The sequence below is a fragment of the Falco rusticolus genome, chromosome 7, assembly GCF_015220075.1.
Source record: "Falco rusticolus isolate bFalRus1 chromosome 7, bFalRus1.pri, whole genome shotgun sequence".
Lineage (NCBI taxonomy): Eukaryota > Metazoa > Chordata > Aves > Falconiformes > Falconidae > Falco > Falco rusticolus.
Window position 1 is genome coordinate 7,454,786 of NC_051193.1, and position 27,438 is coordinate 7,482,223.

Below are 27,438 nucleotides of genomic sequence, written 5' to 3' on the forward strand. Positions count from 1 at the left end.
TAATTTACAATAAAGATACTTTATTCCCAGTAATGTGATAGCAAATACAGTTATCTTAATCACACTTCTGTCTCAATACACAGCTCCAGAGGCAATGTTTTTATGAAAGCTGAGAAGTTTGATGAAATTAACCGTATCCTTATTTAGTTGGACTGTGATAGGGCTAACTGTATTACTCAGAGTAACAGTATTTTTCAATAAATCTGTATATACTAGTGGAAAATAGTTGTATTTGAGTTCTATCAGTTTGCTCCAGCGAGAGTCTAAGAAATGTATGTCGTTGAATTCTATGTTGTATTGCCTTCACTTACAAGTCTCATTTGGCACCCACAATGAAAAAAAAAGGACTGATAGCAATTCAAGGAACTGCTGACATTCAGAGTGAGTTTTTAATTAGATCTCTTCTTGGCTGAGCATCTTTTTGCATCTTGTTAGAATCTATGTTCCTTTCCACTTCTCAGACATATTTAGGCACAAGAGTCACATAAATGCCTGATGGAAAAGACAGATGAGTCAAACTGCTGGAAAGTTCCCAGGGCAGCAGTTCAGATCACTACCTCTTCAGACTTTTCCCTCCACTAAATGTCAGATGTGTCACTGATTTAACAGCCACTGCCTGAAGAGATGTGATTATGTGCCACCATCACTCCTCTTGATTAATCAAAGCAGCAAGTGAAAAATAAGAAGAGAATGTGTTCAGCTTCAGTTTTATTTCTAACTCGTAGGAAAAAAAAAAATCAGTAATTCTCTTAGTTAACTCCTCTGCTTAATTGATAATAGCAAATAGTGACAGAGGTGGTCCTACAGCATCTCATTGTTCTCACAGGACAATGCAACAACATTAACCGAAAGTAAAGCCAAAATAATGAGAAAAATCAACCAACTGAAAGCAGCAGATACCAACTACAAAATTACAAAAAGAATTTGCCTTTTAAAAGAGTTGTACGAAATAGCTGGGTATCATGCAGGCATACATTCTCTGCAACACAAAATTAAAACGGCAAACAACGTTGACCGGACAATAAGCTATAAGCTGCATCCCCCTGCCTGTTTTTCAGGGCCACAAAAAAAGCTGACAAAACAAAGATCAAGTAAGATAGACCAATACACTGAAACACCAACCCACCATGAGTCTCCTTCTGTTGTCCCCAAACACATTACTACCAGGGAACAAGGTCAGTATGACAAGCTTCTCATTCTTAACAAAGATGGATCGGAGAAAGGGAACAAATTGATTCATCATGAAGACCCAGTGTCCCTTTTGCATGAACTACTGAAAAAAAATTTAAAACCATTCCCTGAAGACTGATTGGTCACATAGATGAGTACAAGAATATAATTAATGTAGGTGAGCATAGTTCTTACGCTTGAGCATATTTCTTACATTCTTTGTGTTTTCAGAAGATGAGTCACTTTTTATTTCCTTTAGTAAAAAAAAAACCCTGAAATTCAGTACAAAAGTAAAATAAAGATATAATTCAGGCAGCCATATCTGCTTGTGGATTACAAATCCACATAACTCCTCCTTATACACATCTAGATTTTAGTTTTATAGTCTATTCAAGGCAATTTCTTTACTGTAGAATGAATCACAAAAGTAAAAAGAAAGTAGAAATTTTAGCCTGTCAAAGCATTTTGGTTAAAGTATATTGCTTTTCCTATCCCATCGATAAAACCTGAAGCAAATTGTACCTAGTAACAGTGATCAGCATCTCTTAACTTTCTCATCTGAAAAAGGGTCTGTATTTGAACAAAAAGTAGGCCTGATTCCAGCTGTGAATTCCTGCCACACCAACTTCACATTGTGATTTGGAAATGAAAGCCAAAACTAATACCAGTGGTTTGTGATAACACAATAGCTGGAGATAACAGCTTTCAAAAGCCAGAGTTTTTCCTAGCTGAAGAAAAACTTCTTGTTTGATGGACATGTTGCTTGTTATTTTGCTCATATTTGGTTGCAGGGATACATCATGAAAAAAGTTTTACCTTTGGAACTATTTGAATTTGGAGTATGAATAATTAATTTTAAGCACTCCTTTCTAGAATTTAACATTGAGAACCCCCCCATATTTTCACTGCATCTTTGAATTATCACAACTGACAAGTGTGTCAAAACCAGAAAACTGAAAAGAAATCTTAAACAGTGTATTGAACACCAACCCACCGTGAGTCCCATTCCTTACTATTCAGAGACAGGCTTCAAGTTTCAGAGAAATAAGATCTTCACCAGTCACAGTTTGAACAGAAATACTACTTAACTTAGTGGATATAGGCTGAAAATATGTTTTTCTGACAGAGGCTGCTAGATTTGCTGGAAATTATTCTGCTGATCTCAACCACCTTCAGAATATGCTATGATTTAGCCAGTAGCTTCAGTTACAGTTTGCCCCTGTTCTGCAAGAAATGGAAAACTATGTGTTTTTTCTCTAGCATATTATAAATGGATGATCTCTCTAGAAAAATCTCACTCTTTCATACAAAAAAGCTCATTACCACCCTGTTTCTTTAATCCAGAGAAAATCAGGTTAAAGGTTAAAATTTTCCTCATTACAGATCAAATACGTGGTTAAAGAGAGAAATTAACTTCACAGCATAGGTACCATTGGGGAAAAAAAATACCTTTTTCCATCAAAGGTCTAAACATGCATAAAATGGTCCTCTGCTAGAAAACTGTGTAAGTTAAGTCTTACCTTAGTCAAATCCCAGGATCCAAGGACAACTATGATGCTGGCAGCTCCAGGAGTTCCGCCTTCTGTGTTGGTTTATACTCTGCCTCTCCCACTACCTGCTGTTGAACTCAAGAACCACTGCTTGTCCACCCATGTTGTGTGCAGTTGCAATAAAGAATATGCTGTATTTTGCCATCATTTCTATTATCAACATGAAAGAGCCTTTGCTGGAATGAAAAATTATGTTCATTCTTTGAACTGAAATTAACTCATCAGTCTGAGGCCTTAGGGCAAGGCATTTATAGACACAAAGTCCTTTTTCTTGGATAATGCAGCCTTTAAAACATCAGATAGGAAGAAAGAGAAACATGTGCATTGATTCTGATTGTTTAATACTCAAGAGTGAAAAAGTGTAAAATCACAAAGCTTATACCACCACAAAAATGCAGTTTCATTGCAAATGACCAAAACACGAGCTGCCTGCAAAGTTTCACGCAGCTGACATCAGCAAACCCAGTTTCAACATTCTTACCGTCTTTTTAAACACTTGCTAGTCACAAACATCAGTCAATAGACTTCTATTCTCACACACCTTTCTTTATATTCTATGCTATATTTGCTTTCTAGACCAGTGGTTTACCCATTTGGAAAACAGTGCCCCACTTCTGATCTGTATCAGCATATAAATACATAGTTTTTACCCCCCCACCCCAAATTACTAATGGTATTTTAAAAGCATTTTGTTTAATCCAAACTCAGCAGTAAAGTTCTTACTTCTATTTAATGAAAAGCATAATTTATATGAGTAAGCTTCAGAAGTGCATGCTGACTGCAGTTATATAGCCAATCCTTTCAGCCATAGGTTATAATACTTATGCAGAAAGTGATCATATAGGATCAGTCAATACATCAGACAGGTTATATTTGCTCTCACTAGTAACGCATGTACCTATGGCCTCAATTCTGCAAATGCAGCCATTAGGCCTGCAGGATGCAATTGTCCACCTAACTACATTTTGTTGCCTCAAGGTAGTATTATCCAAGAGCTATCATGATGTCAAAAGTGTCTCATGTTAACAAGAATAAAACAGAAAATGGGCTGCTTACACAAACATTTTTAAAACTTAAATCCTTTTTACATGAGATATCTTTGTGTTCACTGCCTGAAAGTATTCATGCAAAGGAACTGTGCATATCTTTAAATGCCATGCACATTTCCAATTCCCTACAATAAACTAACTTTCCAACAGTTAATTAAAATCCTGATCTAAAATAGAACTGAAGTACACAGAACAAATTTTCCCCTCCAGACAATCAAAACAGAAATATATCTTGGTATAACCTATTACATCTGACAGTGATGCATAAAGGAGTTTTTGAAGAGCTTAGTGAGAACAATACGATTTCCCACCCCACCTTCCTTCAATGCTAAGGCCGTCTCCATTTTATGATTCATTTGCTCCTTACTGGTTTATTCCTTCATCTGACATAATCCTCTGAGCAGGTGAAGATAAACATGGAACCGAGTGTTGGTATAGTTGTTCCTAAGGAGCATGTCACAAGGAGCATTCCACAAGGCATCAATAAATGGGTTTGACATTGTAAGTAGCTCTTCATTCATTAAAAAATACTTCTTTTGCAGATATTTCCATATCTGTTTTACAGAGAATGTTTAGTTTCAGCTCAGAATGAAACTTCAAAAAACTAACACTGGTGACATTTTTTTGAACTCCATTGCTTATTACAGACTTGACTTTTTTCTTTATGCAGTTATTTAATACGTCAAGTAAAGAATCTGACTGCTTGCTGTTAGGAATATATCTGGAAAATTCTGGTTTATACACAATTATTAAAATCACAGGGTCAGCTAAGGCAACAATAGTATAAGATGATATTAAAAGTATTACAGTTAATAACACCCCATTTATAAATGTAAGCACAACTTTTTTGAGCATATGTGAGAAATTCTGAAAAAATATTATCCATTACACAGTGAACAGTATAAATAAACTTAGCATACATGCCTTTAGTGCTTCTACACAACTCCCACTTCCTGTTCATTTTCTAGCTGTTGGTTACACTTCCAAGTTCAACAAATGATTTCACAGTACATGACTGAAAAATATCCAATCCCGAGTACACTGGTACTCGCACTTACACAAAATGAGGAAAACATACAGAAAATTCTGCAGTGCAGACAAACCTCATGAGTTAATCTTTGGAACATTAATAGCTTTGTACAGTTTCAAACTTAGTAACCAAGGCACACAATTAAACTGTCCCATATCTGAAACAGCATGCTATGTCAGTCAGCAAAGAGCTTCTCTTTTGCTTTGCATTTACATTCATATTATAAAGTAGCAGTTTTCAAAAATCCAGCTTCTGTTAATATTCAGGAATCTGAAAAGTGACTAGCCATGCCAGACTAAGATAGTTTAACTGGATCCTAATATGGATTTAACACACACAAAACTATGCTTACAACCACAGGAAGAAAAAAAAAAAAAAGTATCTGAGTCAGCAACGACCGGACGCACAACACAGCCATCCGGATACAGGCATATTTCTGCTCTGCAGAAGTGGAGAGTGAGCAAGTGAATGTGCGTGTGTGTGCACGAAAAATAGCAGCTTCTCATTTGTGTATCTTATTTCTTGTATGTGTCCAGTATGGTATTTTCTTGCCCCTGTGACAAAAATATTTTGGCTGCTATTTTTGGTTCTGCTAGCACTGCACAGTTAGTACAGTTAATGGTGCTGGCTTCCGATCTGGACTTCGAAGGCACTGAATTATAATTATAAAGTTAAATTATGTCCTTCATTTAACCAATGTGCAATCCAAGTTAAATTAGCTTATTTTCAAATGATTTAAGTAGAAACTAGCTTTGGCCTGAGGAAAATATTACAACCCCAAAACAACAAGAACAAATAAAATCTTATCTCAGGTTGGGTTTGCAGGGCTAGTAATTGAAAAAGGCATCTTCTCATTTGTAAACAAAGAAAGGATTATCTGGAAACTATTGACACACAATGATCATAAATGTCATCAATGCCATTTTTACAAGTTTTCTTCAAAACAGAACACATATTAATTTCACTGTGTTAAGAAATTAGGCATCGTGTAATAATGTTTGACACTTCACACTTACCTTTAACAATACCTAGTATCAAGGTAACCCATATACTGCAAAGTAAGTTGATGTTATTAGTGTACATAGCCACTGAAGCTATAAAGAATTCTTACTTCAGTGGAAATACTATCCAGCATATCTTTTAAATTTGTTTTCTTATGAAAGGTATTAAATGTACTACTGTCTAACCAGAAAAATCACTATTTCTCCTTAGGAATAGTGTGAGAAATTCTTGCTTCAGTGTTACCTCTGTCTTTTTTGCACTGCATTCTAGCTATACAAATTATATAATTTTTGTCAATTCTTGCTATGTTTAGTTTGATCCTACAGAATCATATTTATTTTATAGCTGTAATAACTGTATCTTAAAATGTTTTCATTAGGTATTCCATGTAAGTACACAGAAACAAAACTGAAAATTAGCTACTTACCACTCTTGTTAGTCTTATATTGTTATATTATATTGTTATATTTGTGGTTAGTAGCTTGAGGTTTAGATAGGATTGCAGAGTATTTTAGTAACCAAATACAATACAGTATTTAAAAAAATAATAGTAAAGTCCTATTCAAGAACACACATATTAATGGACCTGCTATAAACCAAACAAAAAATATAATCCTTTTAATTCCCCAATAGCAAATTCCTGTCTTTTTGAGTGGAAAAATCTGAAATTATTTGACACAGGTCTCTAAGCATGATTTCTCCCAAAAATAAAATCTCCAATAAAGAGTGTGCTGAATAGGTAGAGTCTTGGATTCAGTACTTCTCAGTCCACTGTTAATAATCTAAATACTTCGAGCTTTTCCCCATCCCTTTTTTCTCTTTAAAAAAAGAAAAAGGATGATCAAAAATATGTATAAACAAATCACTAAGTAGACTTCATTAAAAAGTCCCTTCAGAACCACTGTCCATCATTATCATCATCTTCTTCCTCCTCATGGTCCAGATAGAGAAGAGCAACTTTCTTTTCATCAGAAATAACTGATCTTTGGTCTACCATTCTTTGCAACTGCACAGTTTTATCAAAAAATGATTTTTCCACTACCTTTTCACCATGATCTTGAGAAAAATTGGAGCGAACATAGCCTCCTCCTTCATTTTCTACAATCTGGTCACTTTCAACTACAGTCTGTGACTGACTAACAGAAGGGTCTTGCTTATTGGACATGAGTGTTGTTGCTTGCTGCTCTCCACTTTTTACTACAGATATTCCACCTATATTGGAAACATCCATTTGAAAAGTGAAAGATGTTTCCTTGGATCCTACTTTAATATGCTTTATAGACCTGCTGCTCTCAGACAACTCTTCTGTTTGTGAAAGACCTTCCAGCGTTTCAGAAATAGGTCTTGTAAAGATTATTTGCTCAGCATGAGTTTCTACAGGGCTTATTTTAACGTGCTCAGAGGTGGGTCCATGGTAGATGATTTCTTCAGCAGTCATAAACTCTTGGGGACCCAACTGAATGTGGCTGACTGAACTTTCTGTCTGTGCGAAGTCTCTAGTGTCACTGACCTCCACTTTACTGCAGACTGGTCCTTCAAAGATAACTTGCTCAGTATGAATCTCTTTTGGACCTAACCTGAAGTGCCTTACTGATCTGCTGACATCCACAGACCCTTCTGTCTGAGAAAGGTTACCCAAGCTATTGAGCTCCAGAGAGTCTGAAACAGGCCCTTCAAAAGAGACCTCCTCAGTTACTTGCCTTGTTCCTACTGTGACATGTCTTGTGGACCTGTTGAAGTCTGTTGAAAACTTCTGGGAAAGATTTCCAGAATCAGTCTCTTCTACAGTTGTAGTAATAGGGCCTGTATAAATTACTTCTTCTGTGGTTTGCATTTCTTTAGGACCCAGCTTAAAATGCTTCACAGATCGGCTAAACTCTGATGATCCTTCTGCCTGAACAAGATCTTCTGTAGCACTGAGCTCCAGGGTTTCAGAACCAGGCCCTTCATATGCAATCTGCTCAAATCTCTGAACTTCTGCTGGATGAACTTTAATATGCCTTATGGATTTGCTCTCATCAGTTGATTGTGATGAGCGAGAGACTTCTCCAAAATCTGCAGTTTCCAAAACCGAACCGCCATAAATAACTTTTTCAGTGGTATGATACCCTGTGCCACCACTCTTCCTTACTGTGGATGAGTTATAGATTTCTTGATCAGCCAAAGGAGTGTATTTATCACTGCAGGAAGAAACATCTACTTCTATATTGCTTCTACCATCAGCAGCTCTCCTGGAGCTCTCTTTTTTCAGGGAGTGCAATGTTGCCTTCTCCTTCTCACTTGCAATTACTTCATCAAGATCAGCTACATCGAATTCATCAGTATTAAGGGTCTGTGACAGATTGACTTCAGCAACAATTGTCACCAAGCCACCCTCCCCAGTTTGATCAACTTTTTTGATATCAAATTCTAAGCTACTAGAGTCAGCTTTAGTTTCTTTTGTTAATACAGACAGCTCCTCTTTGACACTTTCTGGGAGACTGCCCTCCAACTGCTCCAAAGCTTCCTTCAATTGATGTTTAGGGTCCTCTGTTTCCTTTGATAAAAGCCCTTTTATTGAAGTCTGAAATTCATGAGGAATTTTAATTTCTTTTTCAATAACAATGGATTCAACATGGGATGTTTCTTCAGGATGCTCTTTTAAAATATGTGCACTTGCTTCCTCCCCTACCACTTGATATGTTTCTTCTGGAGAGCTTACACCTTCATCTCTCTTAGTTTGTGTGCCTTGCAAAAATTCATCTTGCCAAGAATATTTAATAGTTGATTCTTCTTCTATATGAATTTGCCCATAGACTGAGTCATTATCTTTTTCATTAATAGGGTGATCATCAGGAACAGATACAAAATATTTTTGTTCAATAGGCGAGTCATCTTCCGCAGTTACTTCTTCCACATGAGTGAAACTCTCATGGCGTTTCTTCTTTTTAACATCTTCATATGTGAATGTTTCCTCCTCATCACCATAACGTCTCTCTCTCTCAGGGTATGTATCTTCCACTTCCTCTACTTCAAAAGGTGTTGAAAAATCAGTCCTTTCATCAGTAGCATAATCTAGTGGCTCCTCAACAATCTCTACATTAACAGATACATTCTTTCTGCCCTCATTTCCTTTCAGGCCATGATGTACTATATCTTCTATCTCCTCTTTGGAAGGAGTTCCCTCAACACCCTCTCGAACTACTTTTCTAACATCCTGGTTTGATAGACCCCCTACACCAGCTTCGTCAGAAATATCTATGTTTTCTTCAACTTGAGATTGCACTGTGATCTCAGTCTTTATTTTCCCATCATCTGGTTGTTTTTTCTTATTAAAATAGGTCACTTTTGTGTCTGTTGATATCTGTGAACTAGAAGGCTGTGTAAAACTTTTAAGAATGTCAGCAACAATGTTCTCTGCTATATTTTCAGTTGATAGAGTTCCCATTTTACGACTTCTGTCACTAATTCGCTCTTCATTTTTCAGGCTGGATTCTGCTTCTGAAATATTCACTTTGTGAATTTCAGCAGGCTTAGTTATATGGTCATCTATTTCTCTCCCTATGGAAGTTTTAAAACTTTGTAACCTTATTTCTTTATTACTCTGAGATTCTTTGCTGGGAGCAGGCATTTCAAGACTGATAGGTATCTCAATGACTTCTTTGCCTCTTGATTCCAAGGTCACATTTGTATCCTTCTTAGTTGATTCGCTTTTCCAAGTCCTTGAATTAGAAATATCACTCCTTGTTAATTTCTCGTTAATGGCTTCCTCGTGGATATATTTTTTCTGCTCAGTTTTCCTTCCAAAATCAACACTTCTTTCTTCTATAAAAGGTTTCTCATCTGTTTTCTTTATCTCCTCCTTTGTTTGTTTCTCTAGCTTATCCTTTTCTTTCAGCAGAGATTTTTTCTCTTCAGTTGGTTTGCTGCTGCCTCTTTTTTCTTTTAGCGTGGTCCGAGTTTCAGTTATGATTTCTTCATATTTAGATGGTTTAAAATTGGTATTTAGCTCATAAGCTGGAAATCTAGTGAAGCTTGGTTTTGTTCTTATATTTTCAGAAATCCCTGGCTTTGTGTTGGGCTTGTGGTCCTTGTCTGATTTTTCAGGATGTGCTGATTCTTTTGAAAAAGATACTGTGGATGAAGTTGTAACTTCAGTTTTCTTTCTTTCTGGAATCTTTTTCTGCTGCATTTCAGTGTTTTTCCAGCTACTGTAGGCTGGACTAAATGTTCTTAGTTCTTTGTGGTCTGTTATAATCCTTTCATCCTTCATAACAGTTGTTGAAGGGCGATATATTGAACCAAGTACATCTTTTCCAAAAGCTCTTCCACTAGCTGTTGTGTCTGATCCAGTCTGTGTTGATCGAGCTGAATAATGTGCAAAACCCCTAGTATTTCTCATGGGCATTCTATGTTTTGTATCAGTGATCCTGATAGCTGGTGAAGCTTTATTTCTATTTCTTTCTTGATAAGTAGAGTATGTATCAGTGTAGTTATATGAAGTGTTTATAATATCTGCAAAAAGAGCATAGGTAAAACATTAAAATAATGGCTTCTATTAAAATAATATAAAATAGAGGGCACAAACTAAGAAATTTTGTACTACATTTTTGAAAGAAACAATGGTTTCATTTTCAGTGGAGCTTTGTAAAGGCATTCCTGTAGGTTTTGCATGATAATTAATGTCTACGTATCAATTATATCAAAGCTGAAAGCGAAGCTTTTTACGAAGTTGGAAGTTCTTGCTAATTTTACCTGTTCGGAGCTACTGGGTATTATGGCACTTAAGAATTACACCTTTCGTATTTATATTAATGTTCACTTACATTTACAACTTCTTATTAAATATTGTATGTTAATAGCCTAGGCTTCTTTTTTTGCTTCATTAGTCCAAGTGGCCTGAAATTTCTCAGTTCCTATTAAGAATTTATGGCATACCTGCCACCACATACTGGAAATCAAAGACACAAATACAACTCTTTACAGCCACACAACACAACAAGGTACAACAAGGATGAGAGACAAAGAACCTTTTAGGCTATATCTATACAATTTAATAAAATGTACCAGGAGTCATTGTCTGGCTCTAAGACCAACCAGTACTGCACAACTCAAATCTCCTACTCCTAAAAAGCTAGACACATCTGCTTTGACTTTTCGTAGTGTTTCCTGGTCTGTGGTAACCACTGGTTATGCCTGAGCATCGTCTGCAGAAGTACTGACTAGTCCAGATTAACACTGTGCCAGGGACAGCGCTAAGAATTTAAAAGCATAGGCAATTCTATGTGAGTGTTTCAGCCGAGGCCCTAGTCTGTTTAATTTGCTACTACACACACAGCCTTCAAATCTCTTCTGGGACTACTGTCTACGATAGTCTAGAATTTTAAGACCACAACTTATTAAACTCAGGAATATTACCAAAACTAATTCTGTTATTAATAACAATGGCCATAGCAGTCAGATTGAAGGTCCATCTTATCTAGTAACCTGTTTACAGTGACCAACAATAGGTACATAGGGAAGAGCATAAGAACAGGGCAAGTAAATAGTGATACTTCCCTGGTATACTCTCACAGCCTCCAGAGATTTGCAGCTCCTAAGATAGAAATGGTATCTTTATGTTTAGTAAGCCTTTGATTTTTCTTTCATTACTCTGCTAAAATTTCTCTATAAACCCACATAAACTTTTCAACACTCACAATGCCTCATGATGATGAATTCCGTGCTTTTAACTACATGTTTTGTTAAATGCCTCTTCCTTTATACTTAAAAACTTTCCTTCTTAAGACCTATGCGCATCCAAAAGTTCTTGCACTATTAGAGCCATGAAACATCCATCACTCCCTACTTACCTTCTCAAATCTTGATTTTATAAATTAGCTCATAGAGTAGCACTACATTGATTTAAAATAATAATACTCAAACCCAATTCAATATTCACTTTTCAATACACTAATAAGAAGCATTCTTCAGGAGTATTATAAAAATAGTTTCCATTTATATTTAATTTCATTCAATATTAATTTTTTACCTTGAGGCAATTTCCGTGTATATAGATCTCTCTGTGTAATAATCCACTGGTTGCTCTCCCCTTCTAACAAAGCTCTGCAAAACAAACAAAAAGACATTCCATTAAAATATTGAGAAGAATAATCATCATGCTTAATATTTACAAGTCTTATAAACTGAAACTGTTATCCTGCAGCTGGGTCAGATCCTGAGTGTTTTTAACACCCCACATTTTTATTACTGGGAATGAGAAATCCTTAGCATCTTCCAGACTCTTAGTTTGCAGAGTCCAGTCCCTGCAAACAATGCAATAATCTTACAGCAGGTGACAGCCACAGTAATGGTATAATTTTAGATCCAGTCTTCCACATTAGCCAATATATTGTTCATGTCAGGAAGCAGTATCTACTGATTTCCACTATGGAATCGTACAAGCTAACAAGTTTTTTCCAGAATTATGATCTTATAAAAGAGTTATACAAACTCTGTTATATACAAACTTATACAGCCACATAAAAGTTAACAGAGATTCAGTAACACTTTTTCAAAGAAACACATGGAGATGTTTTATAAAGAAAAGGCAAAAATAAAAAAAAGTATTTGCAAGCACTTAGTCAGCATCTTTCCAGCTGGTAATACAGTACTAAAGGTGTTGTTGCAGTATGACATGTGAGGGAACTCTTACAGCCAGGATTTGTAAGTTCTATCCTTTTGAAATGGAAATTGAAGGAAAGGATTACTTCTACTGTCAAACACTGGCTAGTGCTGGAAGAAACAACTTACAGTATTAAAGTAACTATTAGTTCCGATTCAATGGGAAATCAACACAACATATTTTACAACAAAGGACTAAGAAATTTGTTTGTGACAGAAACTGCTTGGTTTCTTTGAATGACATCTGTGCTTCTCCCCTCTGTTCCTCAGCCTTCCAGTCATTCTTTCTTTGTAGTGGCTCTCTAATAGCTTCTGTAGTTCCAGAAAGCCAGCATTTCCACAGGACTATTGTGGTCAAGGCTTCCTCTTGTCAACCAACCAAGGCATCATGTTAGCTCAGCAACAGTTGATCAGAATGGACTGGACACCAATTTGCTTACCGTTACATTATGGAAATTATATCACTAAAAGCAAATAGAAGAAGCAGGCAACAACTGTGGATAATCTGCTTCATAATTTTGTCTACTACCTATTTTTGGTGTGCTGATGCACAGAATGGAGACTTTGATTTGCCTCTTTATGCTGGTGACACAGTAGCTGTACTTGGAGACATCATACCCAGCTGATAGCTTGAGAACACTGGCTATCCTTCCTTCACGACAAACTTTGTTCCCTGTACAGCAAGCACGTACAAGGACCGCACTCACTCATGACCCATCTGACAGCAGCCACAGGCTTGTTCTGTTCCTGCATAAGATTACTACCCTACATTTTCTCCTTTCTACAATGGTGAAAGATACTCCAGAGATATGTTTTCCACAGAGATTAGCACCGCTGAGGGGCAAAATATTTTCAAGAGTAATTGCACTGCATTAAAAATATTCAAATAGGCACACAGCATACTTTTGTCCTCATGGGTGACAGGAAGGACTAGATGCATTCTCTAGAATTACTCGATTGCTCTAAAAAACCAAAACTGTTGGCTTCTCCCATATATCAAATACAGAAACTAGGTATTAGGGTGATCTTACTCAGTCCTAGAAGTTTTAGAGATGGTTATCCAGTAAGACTAAGTCTCAGAATTCCTGATAAATTCTCTGGAAATTTTTGTATGCTTTCCTTCCCTTCTGCTGTCTATATGTTTGTTCTGCCTGACATAAAACATGTTCAGCTTGCTTTTTTTAAAAAAAAAAACAAACAACAAAACCAAAACTATTTGCCCCTTTTCTACTTTTGCAGGGCCACAAGCTATGTTATCCCACAAAAAAAGTGCTCAACTGCAGCATTCTGGTGCAACAGCCTAGAATTCTGTAGCAGGTTCTTTCAATATGCACTGGAATGCTGTAATCAGTACAGTAACTTTAGTGTTTTTATACTCACTTCTACTAGTGAGAAACCTGTTTCATCACTTCCAGTTTTGGAAATGCCAGATGTTTTGCACTGATAACATACAGCTGCAACATGAAAGTTGTCAAGAGTGAGGCTGGAAGATTATGATAGCCAAGGCTTCTGACTCCCTAAGAGGGGGAGCTGAAAGCAATTTAGGACTGTGTTATAAACACATTTGCTGGGCATTTCTGTCAAAATTAATAACAAATGCCACCTAAAAAGGGTGGCATTTTAAGTGTCACCTGTAGATTTCACACTTCACATGACTGATCACTTCGGACTTTTTATGCTTCTTTTGGTTTCTGACTGCCTCTAGATTCAGTAGAGCAATGCGACATCAAAATATCATTAATAAGGTTTTCTTGGCAATTATGGATTTGCCTAGATTCAGAAAAGCCAGGTTAGAATTACCCAACATATTTACAGGTTACTTTCCCCTTAAAACTGGCTCAGATGGACATCTTTATTTCTATTTTGTTAGTCAAAAAACCAAAGTGAACACAATTTATCTTTCTCTGTGTTAGGAGCAGCTTTACAGGAATTAGATGTCTTGAAAATATACAGAGAATATTCCCAAGACCAAATATCTGATCTGATGCAGCTAGTGAGGGCCAAACAAATTGCTCCAATAGACACCCACTAGAGAAGCTGGTGGTGACATTGCAGAAACGTATCAGGGAGCTGGCAATGAAAGCGTTAACCATGATGAAGGAAACTAGGAATGTGGGTAGTTTGACTAAGGATTTCTGGCTGCTGTTAAAACAACAGTTGTTCGGTTGCTGCAGCAACCTATGAAGTCACTAAAAATAAGTTCCAAGAGGTAACTATATATGGCAAAGGGCAACAGCACACAGAAAAGCTGGATCTGAAATATTACTACTGAAAATGTGTTGTATTTGAAAACGAAAGGCAAAGCTTCATGAAACCTCTATAAAACCGGGCAGTGGGTCAGTGTTTTACTGTACACAGTTCATAATATGTATGTCCTCAAGCTTATCAGATAAACAAGAAAATGTCAAACTGACTTTGGCTTAATAAACCAGCATGAGAAACTGTAGTGTACCGAGCACTGGCTTGGAAGCCAGCCAACTCTGGTTATGTTCCTCAGCTATGTTCCATAACCTCAATTTATAAAAGTAATTTTGCATCTCTGTTCCTTTGCATCCTTTCCTAATACTAGTAATTTAAAATATAACCTCTCTGTGGTGAGGATTGCTTTTAAACTTAAACTGCCTGAAGAATAGGGTGTTAATTGTAACTGTATGAACTCTGAAGTATTCACAGTAATAACAAAAAAAATTCCTCAGGCAGCACTCTTCTAAAAAACAACCATGCCAGCTACTTCCTGGAAATCAGATCCCAAGTGACATATATATACATTTTGTTAATATTTCATTTAAGTGTTGCCAGAAAATACTCCAGCTGCACCTTTACCTCACCTCATCTTTAATGTCATTTATCTAAAGTTAGCAGCAACATGCTAGTCAGCCTGCAGCCCAGCAGTGTGCTGGGCAACAACAGAAATAACTCTGTGAAAGCAGGTGGATGAGATAAACTGGTTGGACTGGGGAGAAGTTACAAAGAAAAAAGGATGCAGCGCAAATGTTATCATGGTCATTCACAACAGCAATGACTTAGTTTCAACTACAAACCCCCAAAATCTTTGATGGCGGCAGTTAGCCAGCAAGCCATAAAAACTCATCCTCTCTATCCTGTGTATTTGTAAGAAGTTGGAAAAAAAACCCCAAACTTTCCAGGAAGTGGAATGTAAGGACCATTTTTAGGGGTAAAGGCCACTTCACATCTTTTTTTCCATCACAGTATGGGAGAACAAGGATTGCATTAAGAACAGCAGGTAACTGACTGCATGTTAAACTCCCGGGGTGTAGAAAATTCAGAATGTTCTCAAAATAAAACAAATACAGGAATCAGATATACTGGATGGTACAAGTTGTAAACAGGGAATAACGAAACTAACTGAAAAAGCTGTGATGAGTAGCTGAGGAGGCCTTAATGCTGGTGATGATTTCTTGAGAGGAAAGCATGGAAAGGGTCAGAACAAGTGTTGATGGAGGAAACCAGCTGAAGGAGGATTGGAAAGTATGCCTGACAAGTGTATTAAGAGATCCTGACAATAACCCTGACAAAAAAAAAGGAAAGGGGTGGGGAGGGGAGGGAAGAGCTAAAAGAAAAAAAAAAAAAAAAAAAGCAGCTTTGGTAGCCTCCATTGCTTCACAATGCAGGGTAATAACCTAGAACAGAACGTTTGCATGACACTAGGATTTCAAAGTAAAACTTTTTACGCTTAAACAACAACAAATTTTAGAGAGGGGAGAAAAACTACTTAACCTATAGTAGAGGCTCTGGGCAACCTCTACTATTTGCAGAGAAGCAGCTTCTGACAGCTGAGGAGAAAGGCTTGATAGTAATTCTGATCTTAGGCAGATTTTCTGTCTCTTTTTAAAATCAAGAGTGTTACACAGTGAATAATTCACCACTTCTCTCTAGAAATAAAATCTAAGCATAGTTTAAGTAGTTACAGTTTTGCAACTAAAAACTAAAACTGCAACACACTTGATAAATATTTACTTCAACACTGGTGAAGAAGTATTGGGAACGAAGATTCCCATGAGGTATAACTTCATAAAGCCACATATATTTCCCTTCCTGAGTGAGCTTCAGCTCCCAGGGCAGGAAGGGTGAGCAGAATCAGAGAGGAAGTACACTTGATCCTTGGGAAAGGGCGTTCTCTGCCACAATAACCCTTCTTGCCAGTCCAGGAGCAATGTTGACTAACGGAAAGAACTGACTTAAAAACAGGATCTGTGGGAATTGTAAAATCAAGAGAAAATGGTGGGAGAAAATGGTGGCTCCAAGAAGTAAAACAGATACCACACCCTTAACCTATAATGCCAGGAGGAGAGGAGGTACCAAGGCCCTCATGGAAACTTCAGGATGTTGAACTAAGTGTGACTAGGTGCCTTTCATTTCCAATATACATAAGCAAGGATATAGGCCAGCATCCTTTCTGAAAACAAACTGAAGCTGGCTTCACATGCCCTGGCTGTAGCAGATAAAAATATCTGGGAGAGGAACAAGACTTGAAAAAGTACATTGAGGAGCAGTCCAGAATTCCCCTACTAGACAGCTTACTAACTGGATCCGTACTGATTCCCTCCCACAGCAGCGCTGATAAAGGCATACAGTAGGGAAGGCATTATTTTCTTAAGTGAAGGGAGAGTAAGAAGAAGAGTAGGTAAAACTGCATAAATGTAAAAACACAAAACAATCACTTTTCAGCTTCTGATATTTTAAATGAATTTTGTTTACAGGGATTAGATAGCATGTTTTCTGATCTGTAGCAAGGCCCATTTCTCCATTTTTATCTGTAGACCTTTTTCAGTAGGTAGGTGCTCATTTGTCCACAGAAGTCTGCCTTGCCAATGCCATCAGTGATACAAGTTGCATTCACTGCAATCGGATAAGAAACCCTACAGGTTAAGGGGCTTCTTAACTGGACAACAAACACATGCTGCAGGTGATAATGAATTGTTCTCCTTTCATTAGTGAGGGCAGGGAATCCAGTGATACAACCTCTGGTGAATTTCCAGAATTTAATGGGCTTACAAGGTTTTACAGAGCAGAAGCACTGATGGTTCACTTGTTGACTGAGAGCGTGTCCCAACAACAAAATATCTGGGCATTATCATTCCTACTGCTGGATGAATACTAATCATTGAAACAATTCTGTTACTGTGAAAGCGCTAATCCCATTTTGCAGATGAATAAACTGAGGGAGAATGTTTAAGTGACAACAGTAAAAGTCAACATCAGAGCTAGGATTAAACTTAGAAGAATCATAGGTTTTAGCAAAATTAACAGAATTAACACGCAGATGTAAGGATCACAACTCTACCATTTCCAGTTTCTCTTCTACTAGTAATGCTCCAGAACTACTGGCTTTCCAAGGATCACAGGGATCCCACTCTGCCAACAAACATCCAGGTACTGTTGCTCTCTAGCTGACTACAAATTACTTGTTCCACATACTGCCTAAGATTTCATCTCATCCTCGGTCTGTACCTCATAGCACACAATACTCAGGGCATCTTGAACAGACCGTTTAATGGACTACAGACATTCTTGGCTCACTAATTTGTTTCAAGCTTCTTATACTTTCAGTTAAGTTAGGCAACTACAATTAAATTTCATATTTATCAGTGGACTGCTTTAGTCTACACATTTCACCCATAATTCAGCTGCTGCCATCTTTATCCAGACCTAGATCCTTACTGGTTCATAGCAATGTTACACATTCGGTACACAACATTAACGCTTTAGGACACAGAAGCATATATCATATATAACTGTTAATACCACTGTCAGTTTACACAGACTGAATATGAATAACGCACATAATATAGACAAGCTAATGACTGAGGCATACTCCTTAAAAAGAATACAAAAGTAGGCTGACATTAAATTTTTGCAAATTATTACTTTGCTCAATAAGAATTGCACTTCTCTGTATTTGAAGATAAGTGTCTCCATGAAATGTAATGAAAATATTTTGCTAGTTATAGAAAAAAACCCATGATCTTTATAATAAGGTAGCATCTTCCTCCAGTTCATAGGCTCTAGTTAGTTTGGTTTTTTTTCCTTCCTAATCACTTTTATGTCACATGTGAACTGATACATCATGATTCTCCAGACAGGAGAGTTACTCTGGCTTTTCAACTCCACAGCTACTAAGTGGCTGGAGAGATAAACAGTACTGAAGATTCATTAGCAGAGAAGTTTGCTGGTATCTCACACTTGATCCAAACATGTTTCCGTAACAAACCAAGGATGGAGAAAGCTAGGATTTAATCAGACTTTTCTGTTATCTTCCCACTATCCTATAACTGAAACAAGAATGGGGAACTCACTACTTCAGACAATAATCAACATATTCAAACAATGACATGTGCCGTATAAGTTGACAGATGGCAACTATACTACCTCATGTTTTATTAATTGCAATTGAGGGATACTGGCTCCTCAGCTTGTAATCAAATATTGCATCAACAATTCAGATCAATTTGATATCAACTTGATCAGAACTAAGAAGGGTTTTTACATATCACTATATTTGTACAAAGTTAATAGGATTCCTATCAATTTTATTGGCTTGTTCAACATGTTCTTCTGAGGACAGAGGAGTAGAATGAATTACTACCAGAGACAGTTTTGCCTAGGTGATCTAATTTCAGTCACTTCTGCCCACTGCTAATTCTTATCAGCGTTACTAATGAGTAAGAGTATTTTGCTATTCTTACAGTTTTCCCAGAGATCTCAGGCAACTCCACATCTTTCAGCAGCCTTCTGAAGGGGTGTTATCCTCCTTTCACAGACAGCACAGTCAAGCACAGAATGGCATGGTGACCCATGTCACAGAACAAGCCAACAGCAAGGTAATAACTGTCACGAGGGGCCCATTTGCATCATGTAACAAACCACAATAGAATCGTAGAATCATTTAGGTTGGAAAAGACCGTTGAGATCATCAAGTCCAACCATTAATCCAGGACTGCCAAGTCCACCACTAAACCACACCCCTCCCTGGGCAGCCTGTTCCAATGCTTGACCACCCTTTCAGTGAAGAAATTTTCCCCAATATCCAATCTAAAACTCCCCTGGTTTATTTCTTCTGGCCATTTCTCCTGTCCTGTCACTTGTTACCTGGGAGAAGAGACTGACCCCCACCTGCCTACAGCCCCTGTCAGGTAGTTGTAGGGAGCGATAAGGTCTCCCCTGAGTCTCCTCCTCTCCAGACTAAACACCCCCAGTTCCCTCAGCTGCTTCCAGACCCTTCACCGGCCTCATTGCCCTTCTCTGGGCACGCCTCAGCATTTCAATGTCCCTCTTGCAGTGAGGGACCCAAAACTGAACACAGGATTCGAGGTGCAGCCTCACCAGTGCCAAGTACAGGGGGACAGTCACTGCCCTGGTCTTGCGGGCCACACTGCTTTGGATACAAGCCAGGATGCCCTTGGCCGTCTTGGCCACCTGGGCACCCTGCTGGCTCGTGTTCAGCCAGTCATCAATCAGTACCCTCAGGTCCTTCTCCAGCAGGCAGCTTTCTAGCCGCTCCTCCCCAAGCCTGTAGCACTGCATGGGGTTACTGTGACCCAAGTGCAGGGCCAGGCACTGAGCCTCGTTGAACCTCACACAACCAGCCTCAGCCCATCGATCCAGCCTGCCCAGACCCCTCTGCAGAGCCTTCCTCCCTGCCCTTGAGCAGGTCAACACTCCCACCCAGCTTGGTGTTCTCTGCAACTTAGCGTACACTCGATCCTCTCATCCAGATAGTTGCTAAAGATATTGAATACATACAAGGAGTCTTGATCTGAGACTCTACAAGTAACTGTCTGTATTTTATATGCTGGAAAGAGGATGAATCGGGCTCCCACATCTATAAAAAGGGATTTAAATTCTCCTCCGATTAGACAACTGAGTGTGATTGCATTTCTTACCTGTAGGTTTCAATTTCAAGGATGAGGCCTGCTTTCACCTGCAGCAATTCTTGATAGTCCTTCAGGTAATCTGTGATCGACTTGGTCAGGAACTGCTTTTCTTCTTCAAGAGTGTCGATTATCCTCTAAACAAAAATACTGATTTTTAGTTTAGAACTAACATTAGATTCTATACACTTAAATGCTTAATAATCTAAAACTTTTAATTAAAAAAATCATCTGAGAGAACAATAAATCAGTGTGTCCCATTACTTCAAAAACGAGAATAAATCAGCTCTATGACCTCCCCCATATACTATCTAAAAGGGACTGTTACTGAAGCAGAGTTTTAGGCTAAGATTTCATTTTATGCCTTACTAAGCTAGTTAACTTTTGCGTAGGGCACCTGAATGGGTTTTACTGAGATATTTATCAAGTATACATAACAAGTAAAATAAGCTCCTTTATAAACATGATTCATTTTGTCATTTTAAGAGCGTAGATGCACATGCTTAAATCATACTTGAGATCAGGAATTTCAGCGATTGCTTTGCTATGAGAACCTGGCCTATTTCTCTCCATCAGTATTTTCAGTTCTATAGACATGGGGGTCCAAATCAGTTTTTGGATTCTAGCGTCTGGAGATATTCATAGTGTCTAGAAGGCAAAGGATAAACCTCCAGCAGTTCCTTCAAGCCAAGTTTTCTACAATATTTGGACACCTGCTTCGTAGCCCATGCAGCATTGTCCTAACTGTTACTCAGAAGATTGCTCATTTTCATCTTGATTACTAAATATAACTTTGTTCCTCCATAGCTCTGTGTGTGTATGGGAAGAGTGCCGTTTATATGGCACCCACAGGTAACTTGAGAGCGGCAGCACTGATAAGATTGTAGGAAGGCCTGCCCACCTTTCTTTAACAAGTTTTGGAAATGGAGAAAGGGACTGATGAGCAGAAAAATAGCCAAGTCCAAAATGAACTAAATTTGTACATACTCCGAAATGCTTAATGGAAGATTAGATGCTGAATAACTGTATGCAACAGAAAAAGCAATGAAGACTTCCCAACAGAACATCAAGATCTGATTTAGACCAAGACAGCAGTCTCACACTCTTGAAATGAACATTGCAGAAAGCAAATGCTTTAATCCCTGGTGTTACCTCTCACATGAGGGGCAAACTTCCATCTTCTGGGAAATAAACCCTCCCCTGACAACTGAGAGGAACTTGTTCAGTACAGGCTCAGAACTACAAGTATCAGGATTAGTTATTAAGCGTGGTTCGCTTTCTCGCTGTGGATAGAATCTACTAATGCAGATCAATCCTCCTCAGCCAGCAGATGGATGCTAACTGAAATGCTATAGATCACATTTTGCTCTGGGAACTGAGAATACAAAAATTAAATCTCAACAAACGCCTGATTCTATTTTGTCCACATCACTCTGCACTTTGAAAGGACACCGAACTGTCATTTACAGAGCAAAATCTTATACACACATACAACACTGGACAGGAATTCATGACAGCATATTTTAGATTGCATTGTAACAAACGCTTTGCAATACAAACTGGAAAATCAAGACACTAATAGTGGACTTCTAAAAAAGTCAAAATACATCATTTATATGCAGTAAGTGTTCAAGTTGACAGTATGGGCAAGAGCATAAAAATCAAGATACAGCAGGGGACTCCCCAGATTGGATAATGCCAGTATGATATCCTAGGCAGAAGTAAGATTTAAGAACTAAGAACACAAAATGCTGGCATTTCAAACACTCATAGTTGGGGCTTTTTTTTTTTTAGGTAAAAGTAAGAAGAAAACTTTATTAAGGAAGCTGCCTGTATCTTCATATACATGTGGGTATATCTGTCTATATAACACACGTTAATCTATTTCTTCATTTGCAACTGTTGTTAAATGTTCACATTGATGTTTTCTTTGACATTAAAAACCTTGCCTACAGTCTTCGGTGTACCTAAGACTCCTTTTTTATGACAGAAGACAAATCACATCTGTATATCTGAAAAAGCCATCCAACAGCCTCATCCAGACTGCAGCAGAGGTAACATCCTGTATGGTCATGCACAGTGACAAGCAGAACCACTGACCTTTAGTGGCTTTGAGGCAACAATCCTCTTCAAGAACTACCACAAAGCAAAATCCCAAGATGAGAAGGGAAGAAAAGCACCAGGCTCTGTTTTTAGAAGAAAAGGCTATCAAGCAAGAATGGGCAGGGTGTTGACAGAACCAGAGGAGTCAGCAAAAGGAGCAAAAGACAAGACTGAATCTCTACGGGACCAACCCCTGAAGGTGGTAAGAGCTCCAATACAAAACATGAAGTGATTCAGGTACTTTTTGCCTCCTCAATTAAACATAAAAGACTAAACTACACATGTGCATGCTTATGTTAAAAAGAGCTTCACAGTGCACAGGCCTTGCACTATGTCCCAGAAGAATCTGTACACTTGGGACTACAGCCTGCAGAGCTCTGAAAGACTGGTGATATTCACACCTACCTAAAGACACACAAGCTTCAATACCTCACCCCCAAGTTCTGTAGTCTGGATTTGAAAAACTACCTAGATTCTACCCACTGGATTGGGAGAGCACTCAGGATCCAAAAGTTTTGAGGTAATGATTGCCATAAGGGGCTACATAACTCAGTCAGCTGTGTCACAGTTACAGAGGAATTCATTCCAACAGGGGCAGATATTGTATAGACTCAATGGCAGACAGCCAGTTGTCTAGCCCTCCAGTCACTGATGCTTAAACATAATGTGGAGGACAATCGGTCTTAAGTCCTGCTTCCAGGCATGCCAAAAAGTACCTAAACCACTCCGGCAAATTTCAGGAGACTGCAAGCTGACAAACTTGCATTTTGCAAAAAGTAACCTGTACTGTTACAGCTGTGTTTGCTTCACACACAGCTTTCTTGGAAAGGTTTGTTTCTCAAGCCCATCAATCCCATGTCCCCCCAAATCCCAGTGATGTCCTGCTAGAACTAAGTAACTGCACAGAAGTAATTTTCTCATCCTCCAGATGTTCCTTTCCAGGCAGCAGAGGGAAATTTTAGAAGGACAGTAGGGGGAAAAGAATTTACTTGGGTTGTCCAAGCAGCACCTACTCAGGGAATAAAGAGAGGATTCCAGGCTCCAGTCCTTTCCATCTGGTACTATTTACCGATCCCAAAGCGCATTCTGTGGCTCAGCAGGGGAGGAACTGACACTCCCCACTTAGCTGGCTAGAAACTGGTACACCAAAAAATGCACATGACATAGTGATACTATATGTTCACTGACAAGATGTTTTCTTCTTCTCTGGAGCTGACAACACTGACACAGGAACCGATCCTAAACCCACCGCATTAGTGAAAAACATCTACCTCATTTCAAAGCAGCAGGATGAGCCATGGCCATTTTTACATCCAAAAAATACAGAGCTTTCTCAAATCACTGAGAGTTTTTGCTAAAGTATTGTCACAGCACATAGCTAAAATTATGCAAGTAAGAGACTTACTGAGTTCATCCCTTTAGCACCCAGGTGCAGCAAAAATTTTCCAAACAATGTATGATTTACAGCTTGCCTGGTTCAGCTAAACTGTAACTCCAAATACATATTTCTATTTAACATAGCTGAAAGCTTTAGTGAGGGTAAGGACAGTGCAGGAGGGAAAGATGGACATATAAGGCGACTGGATGATATATGGAAAATATGAATAAATCTCATTGTCATTGCAGCTGCAACAAACAATAATCACTTGACTTAAATCTGTACATACAGATTATTTTTATGTGACACTTCACAATAAATTAGCATGGAATAGATACCTTTTAAAAAGGAGTAGTTTAAAATCCATGCTGAACATACTTTAACCAATAAAAGAAATAGAGGGAGGAAAAAAAGATGTTTATCACATGAACAAAACCTGGAACAGCTGCTTCTACACATTCTGTAATTTGTCTTCCTGGATGTGAGCAAAAGATATTTCTCATATGCAGTAGGCTGGCTACTGGAAAAGGCCTTTCTCATTAGAAACCAAACATTTTAAATATGAAATTGTTCAGAAGTTATAAACCTTATGATATAATTTTCACCAGAATGTAAATATTATCTAGATAAGACAGTTCACATGTTTTCAGGTTGGCTATCAAAGCACTTCTTCCTTCTTGTATTACCAAGATTTGAAGCTCTTGTTGCTGTGAAATGCAAAGCATGCCAAAAGCTCATGAGAGTAAACCAGAAGTTTGTTATGTTGGTATCAATATAACATTATTTTTGAATATTGAATCAGGGCAATTCAAAGGCATGCATTGATTTTTATTATCTGACTTCTACAACGGGTTGGTCTGCCTCCACTTGCTCTTCTGAATAAAATTCTTTAATAATACAACCGGTTGCGGAGACAACACAGTGGTATGAAAACACATTGCTGAGTTGAAAGAGTTAGATATATGAACACACATATTCTAACCAGCTTTGGAAGAAAAACTTGTAGCATGGATAGTGAACTATACAAAATGCTCTTATTAAAATAACACCATATTTAAAGGTTTTTAATTTGGGCAATGATGATGGAAAAATCATTGACATTATAAATCCCTAACAAATACAGACAGCAAGGAGGATGTAGTTTGGAAATCAAAGTAACTTTAAATATTGGTAGGTTTACGTACATTCATATAAACTCATACACCTTAAAAAGCAGAGGAAAAAAAAAGAGGTTCTTTTTCTTCTTTACATTTTCACCTGGCTTTGACTGACAGATTTAATTAGTGAGAGCTTTACATACAACATCTTCTTGTAAAGCTTTGGAAACATTTACATACATGACTTGAAGAATGAATTGTCCTGTCCAAAAGTGGAAAAGAAAAATTTAAAAGTTAAAAGCCTGATTACTTCTTACATACCTAATCTGCCTCAGTTCACATCATCTGCAAACTATGCAACTTGCAAACAATCTAGCAACATACGAAAACCAGACACATATACAGCAACAGGTCCCAGTCCTTTCCCAGTTGCCAGCATCTCCATAATCTACCGTGGCTGTTGGACACAATGTTATCATTAGCACACGGGGTTCAAGCAAACACCGAGCTGCAGCAGAGTGTTAATAAAAGGTCTAACAATGAACAAAAGAGATGTTGCCCTCAGGAAACTGATCGATGGTCTGGATGATCTAATATGAGCTCTCCACTCTAAATCTGATTAACAGTATTTTGCTGTTCCAGCAGTTTCATAAGGTGATTATACATTGTTGTATCAAACGTTATTCTGTCAGCAAACAAGTTCTCAGCTACAGAAGCTCTAACTCTCTGTTTATCACCACCAAACATCCACCTTGAACAGATTCCATCAATGAAGTTTTATTTCAAAAGATTCCCACTTGTTCACTGCCTGCAGCACAGTAATGAGTCTTCCTGCCTTTAAACAACTACAAGTTTTCTTTGCGCTGGGGCCCACAAGCTTTTCTCTAGGTTCAAGGCACACGAGAGCATATGCAAAGCAGGAAGAAAATTTAGATCATTTCTCTGATCTCAACAGGTCAACCTTGGGCCTCAAGCTAAAGGGGAAGCTTCGCATCCCACCACACAGGGACTCGGTTCATCCGCTCCCAGGAACTGCTCCATGTCCCATGTGCTCATGCCAAGCCAGGCAGGGGCCCTGGCAAGCCCACACGCCAGCTCCATGCTTTTGGGTACTTGCCAGGGGCAGGTTGGGAATGGAGCACCTGTTACCAGGAGGATGTCCTCAGGGTCACTGTCTCCATTTCCATCCCCACCCTTCCTAGCCAGTTCTCCCCAGACAGAGCAGTGGGTCTCAGAGGGACTCCCCGCTCCATCCAGAGGGCTCAGCAGCAGCAAGTGCTTGCTGGGCCACCTCCTCTCGCAGCCTGGTGGGGGTCCTACTGCGGGGCACCAAAGGGGGGGAGCCCTGGCCCTGGCCGCCACAGGGAGCCCGCAGGGGGGTTAGGCACATGCCGCAGCAGGGGGGCGGGAGGGAGGGGAGCTCGTTCATGGGAGCGGAGCGCCAGGGTCAGGGGAGGTGGGCGCGCATCCCACCCTGGGCCAGGACTGAAGGGGAAAAGCCAGCGGGGGGGGGGAGGTCTCATACGAGCACCAAAGGAAGCGGCACGGCTAGAGAGTGCTGGCGGCGGGGGCTCGGAGAGGCCCGGCACCGCGGGGACAGGGGCCGGGGGCCTGCCCGACGCGGCGGGGCACTGCCACGCACCTGGTACTCCTCCACCTCGGCGCCGTGGCGGTCCTGCAAGGCGAGCAGCTCCTGCTCCAGCCGCTCCCGGAGCCCGCACAGCTCCCGGCCCTGGCGGTGGAGGTCCTCCAGGTGCTGGCGGCACTGCCGGCTCTCGGCCCGCAGAAGCTCCAGGTCCTCCCGGCTCCGCTGCGCCTCCTGCTCCTGCAGCACCTGGATCTGCTCCTGGTAGCGCAGCAGGGTCTCCCGGCAGCTCTGGCTGAGCAGCATCTCATAGGTCTCCTCCAGCTCCTCCAGGCTCAGCCCGGCCAAGGGCGGCGGCAAGGCGGCCAGGCTGATGCGCAGCTCCCGCATCTCCGCGGCCTCCCGCCGCTGCCGTTCCGCCAGGTGCCCGTGCTCGGCCCGCAGCTGCAGCAGCAGCTCCTCCAGGGCGACGCACTCGCCCCGCAGCCGCTCCAGCAGCTCCCGCTGCCCGGCCAGCTCGGGCTGCAGGCGGCGCCGCATCGCCAGCACCTCGGCGCCCAGCAGCTGCAGCTGCTCCAGCTCCCGCCGCAGCCCGTCCCGCTCCAGCTCCGCTTCCAGCTTCGCCCGACTCAGCTCCTCCAGCTGCATCCGCAGCCAGGCCAGCTCCTGCTCGGGCACCCGGAGCCCGATCAGCTCCTGCTCCCGCAGCTCCGCCAGCTCCCGCGCCAGAAAGCGGTTCTCCTCCTCCAGCTCCCGCACGCGGGACACGAAGACCCGCAGCCGGGAGTTCAGCTCCTGCAGTTCCCTCTTCTCGTCCCATCCCGCTTCCCAGCGCCGCCACATCGTGTCCGGGGTGGGGGTCGGGGCCGCGGTGGCCCCTCCGCTGACGGCTCCGCGCAGCTGCCGCCTCGCGCGGGCTCTGCGCGCCCGTCCCGCCGCC

The 27,438-nt window shown here is 39.9% G+C and overlaps 1 protein-coding gene across 1 annotated transcript; it reads right to left on the bottom strand.

The window, feature by feature from the left end:
* On the bottom strand, positions 1-27,438 carry SYNM (synemin). The gene is made up of 4 exons (XM_037393881.1): positions 26,556-27,438; positions 20,348-20,472; positions 11,812-11,885; positions 1-10,295 (listed from the first exon to the last, which is right to left on the bottom strand). Exons 1-4 carry the CDS (start codon positions 27,339-27,341, stop codon positions 6,694-6,696), a joined length of 4,587 nt encoding a protein of 1,528 aa, XP_037249778.1. The 5' UTR covers positions 27,342-27,438; the 3' UTR covers positions 1-6,693.

Coding starts and splice junctions, on each gene's coding strand:
- SYNM (XM_037393881.1), bottom strand. CDS start 27,341: ATGTGGCGGCGCTGGGAAGCGGGATGGGACGAGAAGAGGGAACTGCAG. Junction 11,886..20,347: donor CTTGAAATTGAAACCTACAG/GTAAGAAATGCA, acceptor TTTGTTTTGCAG/AGCTTTGTTAGAAGGGGAGA. Junction 10,296..11,811: donor TACACGGAAATTGCCTCAAG/GTAAAAAATTAA, acceptor CTCTTTTTGCAG/ATATTATAAACACTTCATAT.